The 12,077-nt window shown below is 32.1% G+C and overlaps 1 protein-coding gene across 1 annotated transcript in view; it reads right to left on the bottom strand.

The window, feature by feature from the left end:
• The window catches only part of LOC115875006 (atrial natriuretic peptide-converting enzyme-like), a 44,245-nt gene that overhangs the window by 24,215 nt on the left and 7,953 nt on the right, over positions 1–12,077 (bottom strand). The window contains exons 4-7 of the mRNA XM_030890318.1: positions 9,092–9,805; positions 7,017–7,149; positions 4,336–4,677; positions 969–1,121 (exon numbers count right to left, since the gene is read on the bottom strand). Coding sequence (XP_030746178.1) covers positions 969–1,121; positions 4,336–4,677; positions 7,017–7,149; positions 9,092–9,805 — 1,342 coding nt within the window. The remainder of the gene's footprint in view (positions 1–968; positions 1,122–4,335; positions 4,678–7,016; positions 7,150–9,091; positions 9,806–12,077) is intronic.

Raw genomic sequence — 12,077 nt, 5'->3', positions numbered from 1 at the left:
AATTGTTTAACACTGACGTGTTAAGATATTAAAGAAAACTCGCGAATAGATATTTTTATATATTATTTTTCAGGGGAGCGTCTTCTTATTTATTTTTGGAAAGTGAAATAAATTCGTTTTGCACTTCAAGATCTGTTGCAGCTGGAATTGACTGTGTATTTTCTGCATCGGTATGTAAATACTGGTAAATTTCCCCATTTAATCGTTTTGGTTAAATATTTGAACAGGGAGAGTTCAAATTTACCACACAGTTATTAAGAAAATGCCGTTTGTAATGAAGTTTATTTTTCAGTGTTAGAGGAATATAAGTGAAATTAAAATTTATATAAATAATTCTATTAGTTTTGTAGATAAGTAATTATTTACGTGAAGAGAAGCAGAAACGAACCCTGTTCCGTAGGCAAGATTTTCGCGCAAAAAACCGTTTATTTCGAGCAAGATTTCGAAGGTTTTTGTGGCCTTAGGCCCGACCTTCTATCTAGGGATAAATGATAAACAGACTTTCTAATTTAACCGAGCACTTGTATACACTATCAACTTAAATATGTTTAATAGTTTTCCCAGTCAACATTTACAAATATCGACGAATAGCTTACGAAGTTTTATCCACTTAATGAGTGTGTTAGTCGAATTATTAAACTAGATTATGAAATTTTACGGCACTATAATAAAGTTTTAACAAATAAAACGACTTTAGGAGCAGCCAACCGCGTTGTTTCGAGGGAATGTAATTGAATTTAACACGTATTTTCATTTTATAAAATTCTTCAGCTTGAATATCTAAGTAGTTTGACTGGAATTTATCTAATAATACCCCCAGGCTGCATGGAAAATTTTGCATTAAGAGGGCATCTCCGAACTTCACTCAAGTCCCTGCTAATTGCTAATAAACATCCAAAGATTGTATTCAATTTCTGCTTGTTTTTTTAATGACTTTTTCTTTAAAATAATATAATAATTGCACTTACCAAATTCGGCTTCGCGATCTTTGGTTTCGTTATATTCTTTTTGTCCGATACACACGTTCTCATCGGACGATTCAGGAAATAGGCTACACTCTAAATATTTGGGCAAAGCCAAACCAAACACCTCCAGAAAAAATCCACACCTCCTTTTTGTTTCTAAAAGAACATCCTTTTTTTGTGCGACTTTCTAGGATATAACCTCTGATTAAAAGGTACATTTTCGCACAAATAAGACCTTGTTGACAGAGTTGATTTTGTATTGACTATAGATCACAAAGAGCCAGAACTCTCTTTCCTAACTAACGCAAGTTCTTTTGTGGTGTGGGAAAAAAAGAGCACCGGAGATACAGGGAAAAAAGCATTTAATTTAATAAAAACGGTGGAACGCCGGCAAAGATATCTTTAGTTAATTGGTTTGATGTCAATTAATTATTTTTTCTTGTTTTTTTTGGGTAGTGTGTTTTCTCAGCTGTATCATATGAGTTGTTATTTTTGAAAATGGAAGTCTAATTTTTAAAAAAAAATAAGTTAATGGTAATTTCAGTATGATATTCTTTCCATATTTAGAATTATACATTTAATGGACTACGATTTTTTTATAAAGTCAACAAAAGAATTTTGACTATAAAATATTAGGAATGGACTTATTCCACTTTCAAAAAATATTTTTGTGTTTTGCGTTTTTTAAAACAACTGGCTTAAAATGTGTTGGATGATGTTTAAAAGCAATGAACCTCAATTTTTTTATGATATTAGTATGGAAAAAATGCTCCATTTAAAACGATTTTTGTATTTGGAAAAAAATGAAGACAAAAAACCTGGCCAAAATTAATATGCTACCACTTGATAAAAACTTCAAGGAGCACAACAAGTATAGAGAAATACCGTATGATCGAAAAAAAATGGCGTCCAGTTGGCTGGGAAATGACGATCGATGACATTTCCCATATAAATTTACATATAAAATGACAGCGATCTTCATTTCATAGCCATCGCTGACGCCGTTTTTTCTCGATCATACGGTATAACGACATGATACGTTTATTACCTTATATATCACCTATTCACCATAAATACAATATGACTGAAAAAAATACGGCGTCAACGATTGCTATGAAATGAAGATCATTGTCATTTTGTATGTAAAATTATATGGGAAATGTCATCGATGTGCATTTCCAAGCCAACTGGACGCTGTTTTTTTTTTGATCATACGGTACTTAAAAAATAAGTTTAAAATATCATTTTTTTTTAATTTAAAGATCTGAACGAAGTAACTTTTGTTTTTATACTTTTAAAATATCTGAAATAAATTTTAATAAACTTGGTTGTTCGTATATTTAAATGTCTTCGTTTTAATTATTGCATTTTACATAAAAATATGGACTTAAATTTAGTCCCCTTTTTAATTTCTTGTAATATGTTATTTTTGAAACTGGTATCTATAAGCCCATTTGGAGTTAAATCGTTTATTTTTTTTGTAAGAATTGTCATAGTTATTATTTCATAATAAAATTAAAAAGTGTATAGCTTTAATAGGGTTACGAATATTTTTAAATTAATTCAAATGCCAAGCGTTAAATATCTCGATACATGAAAAAAATGGACTTATACCATTTTTAAAAATAACAGCTCAAATATTCTATTGTTTCTAGATATTGAAAATGTTTTGGCAAGATAAATTTAGACTTCTCTCTATTAAATTAGAGCCTCAATTCCATGAATATTCGAAGGGAATTTAAACTATTACACTATTAAACGTACGGAGAGGAGCAACAGGATGGGCATAGCAGATCGAAACTAACATATTAATATAAGGGGACAGAAAATAAATGTCCGTAAACGTAACCTCGACCACGGCCAAAAATAAATCATTAATTCTCCCGTGCCATGATTAAATCCCGCTTTAGGAAATGCCCGTACTGGGAACCCGAGCAAAGACGTTGAAAGTGAAGCTAATACCTGCGGGATTTGGATATAATTAGACTTTATTACTTTTATTTAAACTTCCCATCGCAAAAAAATGGACTTTACTCTACGAGTGGTTCTAATTGAAAACACTTTATCCACTCAAAATACGAGTTTTTTTTTTGTCAGATTATTATAGCCATCCTTGCATACATCTATATCTATATAGGATGCAGCTTATCACCTCAAATATTCAATGCTTACGTTGAAGTAGCCCTTAGGGAATGGAAGAGGAGATGTCAAGGTATGGGAATACCCATTGGGGACGATACACTATTTACTAGTAGTGGGAACTATCGAATGAATACTATCGAAACATTCGATAGTTGCAATTCATTCGAATAATTCGATAGCTAGTAAGAAAACATTCGTCGAAAACTATTCGAATAAAAATATCGAATAGATGCGTCATCTGCCTTGAAATATATTAATACGGCAGCAAAAACCATTCATTTATAAAATTCATTCATTTGTAAAAATCATTTATTCGTCAGGATCGATTATAATAAATATTTACTCTGAGCTTTGCAGACGATCAGGTCGTGATGGCTCTTACGATCTGGAGTTCATGATTATAGAAGCTTTATCGAGAATATAACAAATGGGGACTTCAAGTTAGTCTAAAAAAAACGGAATATTTAGCTGTCAATTTCAACGCTTGTTTTGAAGTCTTCATTGATGTTAACGTCCAGATTCAACAAGTAGACAAATTTAAATACCTGGGTGCTACTATCAACAACGAGGGTTTGGGTAAAGAAGAAATACAAACCCGAATTCACAAGAGCAAATAAGTTATTGGATGTCTTAATAGCCTCTGGTGTGACCGAAACTTGTCTGCTACAATTAAAAATAGACTTGGACGGACATCGGTGGAGTCAGTTCTTTGTTATGGTTCAGAGCTATGTTCATAACTCTGAATGCAGATACGAAGCGCAAAATCCAAATTGTTGAAATGACTACCTTAGAAGAAGCCCAGGTATATCTAGGATGGAAAAAAAGACAAACATCGAGGTCAGGCGTATCATGAATACATCGGAGGAAACAGTACTAGATCGAATCGAAAAATCCAGCTTAAAGTGGTTTGGACCACATGTTCTGCGTATGCCGAAGAACAGGTGGCCAAAAAAAGTTTTTCAGTGGGCTCCCCAGGGTAGGAAAAAGAGATGCAGGTCTAGAAAATCCTGAAATGGAACGGTTAAGGAAGCAATAGAAGCTCGTAACCTAGAAGCTGATGACGCACTAAATCGAGGCTTTTAACCATGAATTTAACCATAAATAGTAACCATGAATAAATGCACAATTGACACTTTCACAATAAGACAAGAGTTCAACATGTTCACACAAGTTAATCAGAGGTTACCTAAACTTAATCAAATCCTAATAAAACAGAGGTATTACTTACCCATACATACGCTTTTACATGGTCTTACCAGAATACCATCCGGTCCACACTTTGGTACGAAAATGGTGCACAAAAAGAGCGCAGCAAGTTCGTAACAGCGCACGTCAACCACCGCATCGTAGATTTCCAGATCCATTTGGGCATCCCTTTGCCCAAAATGCCCAACATAATTTGGGTAAACCGTATAGTTATATGGCAATTTGTGGTTGATGCAAAAGCTGACGATGACTGGCAAGCAAATACCCGGGGCAGGGTTGTCATTGCTCTTATCTATTATTATCATTGGCGGCGTTGTCACGTTTATTGTCTGGTTGACTATTTTTATTATATTTGATGGGTTCACTGCAACCATATCCAAGGTTAGATACATCCTGTTGTATACAACGCACCGGACAGCCACAAAAGAGGTAAGGATCTTGTTTAGTACGCTAGAGTTTTTTTAAACTCGAGGTGTTGAGTAATCCCGACTTAAGACAGATTTTTCGAGAATTCTGGGTACATAAAATACCATAAAACTTAATTTAATATAGATTCAACAAATTAATGTATATACTCTCTAATTTTGACGTGCATCTATTTAGAATAGAAAATAATTTGATCAGTAAACGGTTTACAACGACCAGTGTTTAAAAGTTTGTACTGAAACATTATTTACGAACTAAATAATATTATTACTACCTTAAACCAAGTTTTAACTTTCCGAGCTTTTAGTAAACTACGTTCGGGTTTATCTATGATAAAAGGAGATAGTAAAATTTGATTTCCTTTACGTTTAGCTTTAACATTATTTATTTGTTAGTAAAATATAGTTTATTATGATACTTACCATGTGTGTTGTCGCGATTTTAATATAATTTTATAAACATACAATAAGAACACAAATAAGCAGCATCAACAAACATCTCTGCCACAATTCGGTGTCAAACAGAAATTCCAAACTGCGTAATATTAACGAATGTGGCGTGTATTAATTATGCGTCTTACTGTAAATAATGACGATGAAATAATAACTACGCACACCTGTAATCAATCCACTTCATAGAAGCAAGCTTTGAAATGAGTACAGGGTGTCGCAGAAATAAGTGCAAGTATTTTAAGGGATGGTAGATCTAGCCAAAAAAACATATTTTCTCTTTACTATTTTTAAAATAATTTAATTATAACCGAGTTATTTAACTTTGAAAATTTAAAAAAATTATGTCATTTTTTTAAACAAAACACCAACAATTACAGTTGAGGGTTGGAACCTTTGGTGTTACACAGCAAAATAAAACACTAAATCACCACAATACACCAAAACACTTTTACTTTTACTCTGGACGCGCGTTTCGCTAAACATGTTAGCATCATCAGCAGATGATTATAAACTAAAGTACAATCTACAAGTTGAGCGTTTATATACTCGCTCAGTGGGCACCGAGTGGGCGTGGCAAAATCTAGCCAACCGAGTCAGAGCCAACTGAGCGTAACAGTTAGATTTTCGCCACTAGAGTAGTAGGAACAAAGAACTTGAAGGAATTGGACCGTTGTCTCTGTTCATACTATCTTTACATTTATTAATTCTGAAGCTAATTGCCTGTGATTTGCATCTAATTGCCTGTGATTTGCGACTTGTTTAATTAATTGTAAATTATTAAGATGTAAAGATAGTAGGAACAGAGACAACGGTCCAATTCCTTCTAGTTCTTTGTTCCTACTACTCTAGTGGCGGAAATCTAACTGTTACGCACAGTGGGCTTTGACTCGGTTGGCTAGATTTTGCCACGCCCACTCGGTGCCCACTGAGCGAGTTTATAAACGCTCAACTTGTAGATTGTACTTTAGTTTATAATCATCTGCTGATGATGCTAACATGGTTAGCGAAACGCGCTTCCAGTGTAAAACTAATAGTGTATTGTGGTGATTTAGTGTTTTATAAAACACCAACAATACAATTGTTTAATGTGTATAATTTTTCAGATTTTTAATTATTTAGAGTTTAATTATTTCAGTTTACTAAACTGTAAAAAGGTATTTAAATTATAGTAGACGTAGAATGATTAAAAAATCAACAGTGAATACAATTAATTTAACTATTTTTTTTGTAGAAATTTAAAAATGTGAACTTGTAACTTATAAACATACAGAATGAGGATAACGTAGGAGGTGGCAACATTGCATTCTCACATATTTCCGGAAACTGAACAAAAGTTTCAATATTTTCCGGAAATTGTCAAGGAAAATATAACATGCAGAATAAACATCACTGGGGTGGAATTATACTACGACTTAAAATACTTGCACTTATTTCCGGGCCACCCTGTATAAACATACGAATTAAGGACTGGCGGTCTAATTATTTTCAAAATCCTTTTCGTTTGTGACTGCCTGTTAACCGAAATGATCTCAATAATTTATTAGAAGATTCTATGTTTTCGAAAATTGAATTATTAAAATGTTTTCACTGTCTCACAAGCTTTTTTGTCAAAGATACTCATGAACGACAGACTTCAATCAGTGAGACAATTTAAAGACTTGTCACAGGAAAATCCAATATTTTTCAGCGAGTAAAGAGATTGAGTGACAATATCTTTCTTTTGGAATCTTTTATTCGTTGCGTGTTCATGTTTAAATCAAAACTCGAAAGAGATTTTAGAAACTTCTAATAAATCATGATCAAAGAAATCCGTTACATTTTTTACCTTTAAAGTAGATAGTTAAGCCCAGTCCAATACCAAAAAGTATGATAATGTTTACTGCCATCTGTATATATTTAAATCTGCAGTAAAATTTGTGTTTATAGCTTTCAGATGGTCTCCTGGCATTTCGTAATATCTGAAACAGCCGTCGAAGTTACTTAATTTGAAATAAATGACCTAAACCATCATCAAAACAAAATTTAACCTTAATGTTTCTAATTGTAAAGTAGTTAAAGAGTGAAACACAACAAAGCTATGAAAAATCAACAGATTTATTTTAGCGTGATTGTAAACTGAACGCGCAAGGCTCACGAAAGGAAAAAATGGAGCAAAGACGACAGACAGCAATTAAAAGATATCTTCTGTAGGAAAACAAAGTCCTGGGATCCTATTTTAGTGTTTACTTCCCTGATGGAATTAATATACATGAACCTCAATTTTCGTTTAGAGATTCATATTCGCAAAGCTCCTACTTTGAATTTTAAAGAAGAAAACAAAATTCATCATTCAAAGGCTATACTTTGAAAAGTTAGCCTATATAGTTACTGAAAAAAAAGCGGAGCGTCGCAAAATATAGGGCCAAAAAATAAAGAAAAATGTATCCCAATATAAAATTACCAATTCATAGCCAGTTCTGTAAAATTGTTTTTAGTTTCTTTGAATGTGGTAGACAATGATTCAGTATTAAAACCAGGGTTGGCATGATTTATATCATGATTTAAATCAAGTGATTTTTTAAATTTTAATCATGTGATTTAAATCAAAAAAATAGTTTTATTGAAACTTTATAATAAATCAAAAAATAACTGTAAAAGTTATAAAAATCTATCCTAGAAAACTATCAAAAATATTTCTATAACAGATAATAAATCGAAAAATAATTGTAAATATTATAAAACTATATAAAAATATCTATTCATCAATTTAATTGTTGAACCGATTTTTGAAGTAATTTCGTGTGAATCCATAAGACCGCTAAACGCAGGAATTTATTTTAAAATTTATTTATAAGTGACAAAACGCTTTTCGAATACATATCATTCGCCGACTAGTGCAGAACTAGGTTCTTCTGATATAGAGACTATATCTTCATTCCCGAAAATCTATAATCGTTGTCAGAAAATATGTTGTTTTATTTTTTTTTTGAAACGTTGGTATGTTTCCAAATTCTTACCGACATTTTGATTTGCAGTAAGTACTTTACACTTTGACATTAGATAATACTATTTTCATTTTCGACTAAAGACTATTTCCGAACAATAGTGTATTGTTTTATTAAGAGTAGAAATTATACTTTTTTTGACGATGCTGTACATTTGAAGGACCATCGTAAAGCTATACCATCGTAAGCTTTTCCGACGTTACAAGGAGGCACAAAAGTACATTTTACTCCGAATAAAACACTATTTTTTAAACATTACAAATAATTTTTTTAATCAATTTCAAACGTTGCAAATAATACAAACAGTAATCGAGAAACGATTTGTACACTCGTTGAATTTGACACCTAATATCAGATTAATAATATATTTTTGCACTTTTGTGCTTAGGCGTAACAGTGCTTTACTTTTATGCCTATAGCCGTTAAAATGACAAAAATTAATACTTTTGAGACGTTTGAAAAAAAAATCCTTTTGATCTGAAGCGAGCGACTTTTTTGCGGAATATATTGGTGACCGATGTGGAAAAATGACACGCCCCGTAGAATTGTTAATTTTATCGGTATCGCTCAGAGTTATTAAGATTTATCCATTTAGGATAGGACTTTAATAGGAAATAAGTCCTAGTCATTTAGAAATCTGATTTAAATATTGTTTTGAATTAAAATAAAAAAAAATCCGATTTAAATCAAAAAAATCTGATTTCTTAAAAAAAAATCATGATTTTTTCCAACCCTGATTAAAACTAAAAGAATTTCGGACTTCCACTGTCTTTATTTATTTGTTGTTTTGAACTGTTATTATTAGCGAAACGTTATGTAAGCAAATTTTTGTACAGAATATTATAGTGAATGGTCATCGGAGTCTAGCCATTTTTCAACAGGTGAAAGATAGATCCAATTTAATAGAACTACTTACTTTGTGATGCACCGACATGTTAGAGCCATTATGAAACCTAACCACCGTCTGAAGACCCACCGGGGTTGAAACGCTTTTTGTTATGCTGTTTACTTCATCCAGACTTCCTTCGTCATCTTTTATATCTTTAATTTTCGTTATACTTCCGTTCTGCATTTTGTGTATGGGTGTCTTAGGTATCAGAGGAGTCTCCATGCTCTTCGTCGTGTAACTAGGAGAAGAGTTTTGGCTGAAACTATCGGTGGATATACCTGAGTCTTGCCGCATCGACATTTTCCCGGGCTGGTTGGGTTTATAAATTCTGTTCGGAGTTATCGGCTTATTACATTCTTGCTTCGTACTGCATTTTTTCGTGTTCTCTAGTTGTGGCAGTCTCACATTATCAAACGGAAAACTGGTCTGGTTCGACTTGATATGCATGTGCGTAAATCGACTGATTTCCGCCTTTCGATGCTGATCTCCGGTGTGTTCTTTCGTCGTTGGCAAGGTCGGTTTTTGACTAGGCAGCAATTGATTGAATGGAGGCGCTCGCGTTTTAGGTGTTGGTGGTAATGGAGGTGGCTGGGACGACTTTCTTTTAATGTGAGCGTTTGGATTTAATGGTGGACTGTGCTTGGGAGCAGACGACATAGGAGGTGTAGATGAAACAGGAGGAGGTATAGTGCGTTTAGGGATGGGAGGTGGACGAAGGGGAATAGGAGGTGGAGATTTAATCTAAAAATAATTATTTCTATTTTTTTAAGTGCGTGGTTTTGGAACTAAAAAGACAAGCACATTCAAAATTTTTGATTTTTTTGTGATTTATGAATTTCTAAAAACTCTTAAGAGATTAACAGGCTTTAAAAATCTTTTTTTTCATAATATTATTGGTTTTGATACACATAATTTAGTATACGATGTTCTTTGATTCAATTTAGGGCATATCTAAAAAGAACAACTCTACACTCAACAACACTCCATTTCAGTGCGATTCTTGACAGCACTACTAATTAGGATTATTTGGATTATAGAATTTATTTGAATTGGATAATCTAAAATTCATCAGCTAAACAGTAAATCATCTTAATAATTTATATATAAATTTTATTAATAAATTAAAATATTGTTTTCTATCTTTTTTTTAATTTTTTACTTATTTGTGATAGCTCAATACTTCTAATCATATATGTTCAGTCTCATATTTCTAGAAAAATCTGATAAAAATATAACTGATATAAAAACTAAACCAGTGTTTTCTCGTGTTGTGTAGACACAATCCGAACTACAAGCTCTTTAAAAGATTTGAGATTGTGAAGTGATTATAAAAGGCAATATAAAACGGGAACTCGCTCGGTAACAAAGAAGTTATATTACTCTCTTTTCCACACTATTGTAACTTTCTCTCTTATTTTTACGCACATCTAAAAAATAACTTCTAACAACGCAAAGAAATAAAATCATTTCGGTGTTTTCTCGTAGCCTGTAGTTGAAGAAAAAAACAGGACAAAAAAGGAAAAGCGTATTCACGGAAAAATATATAACGGAGAAAAACGGAAAGTCAAAACAATGCTTGATAAGTTTCTTCTGGTTATAGGAAATTCAAAGGCGCGTTATATTTATGGCTTGGTTCAGATTGTTCGGGAGAAAGTAAAGATATTAGAGATGAGCAAAAGTGCGATTATCGAATCGTAATTGAAACTGCGATTGCGATTTTAATATTTAAATATTGTACTAAGCATATAATTGCCTGTGTATGTATCTAGAGCTTAACAGTTCAAAAGAGTTAATAATAATCAGTTGTTAAGTTTTTTTAACATTGAGTTCCATTGGTGATGGAGTTTTAAATCCTAATTTATGTCATATACTAACATACGAAATTTCGTTTTTTATCACAAAAAATAAAAAAGTTGTAGGGGTGAACCACTCTTGAAAAACACCTGGTATATTATGATCGTGGCCCTAGAAAATAATGCCTTCTCTATAAATAAATAATATCAGAGAGAAAATTCAATTGCAATTTACCATAAAATGCTTCAATAGACCACAAAATTACATGCGCAACAAAACCGCAAATCGCAACTCCTAAAAATTCAAACTCGCAGATATAAGGTTGTCACGGTCCTAGTTTGCAAAATCGCAAATCGCAACTATAATAATAATAATAATAATAATAATAATAAGCTTTATTCATAACTATATGGAGATACATTATGAAAGGGCGAAAGTGCAGTCTTGCTATTAAATCTAACCAGACTGTTTTTACACTCAACCCAAAAAAAAACAACAAAAAATATATACATATATACATATACACACGCCTTATCAATAAATATCTAAATCAAAATAGTTATTAAATTATTTTCTAACATTGCCAAAATCTGCTAAACAAAAATTATATTTTTTTTCGACATTAATATAATAACATTGCTTAATATTTCTAGTAATATAATTATACTTAATGCAACAATAGAATTTGCTATCAATCCTACCAATATCTAATTAAACAGTTAAACAAGATATATCCATAATAAGGGCTAGATTATTTGCGAGAGATGCTCTTTTAATAATCTTCTGAATACATATAGTGACGTTGCAGATGTTATCGTACGAGGTAATGAGTTAAATATCTTGACTATATTATATGAGAAGGAACGGTTGAAAATTGTTAGTCTATCGGTAGGAGGAGTGAGATTACCTTTAAATCTTAAATTTAGGTTGTGAACATCTTCTCTAAAATATATTTTCTGGTAGAGGTATTTAGGATGCTTAGAGTATATTAATTTATAAAATAATAAGGAGGAATGCATAAAACACCTTGTTTTCATATCAAGCCATCCTACTTCTTTTAGCTTATACGAAACAGGTTGTTGTCTTTTAATTCCCAGCAGAAAAAACGTAAACAATATTTTTGGATTTTTTTGTATCCGTCCCGATTCAAAAGCGGTAAGGCAGGTCCATAAACTACATTGCAATAATTAAACTTTGATAAAACTAGAGTATTACACAA

This window comes from Sitophilus oryzae, unplaced genomic scaffold (assembly GCF_002938485.1).
Source record: "Sitophilus oryzae breed Bouriz unplaced genomic scaffold, Soryzae_2.0 scaffold_1318_pilon_pilon, whole genome shotgun sequence".
Taxonomy (NCBI): Eukaryota; Metazoa; Arthropoda; class Insecta; order Coleoptera; family Curculionidae; genus Sitophilus; species Sitophilus oryzae.
This window is presented reverse-complemented; position numbering and strand designations above follow the sequence as displayed.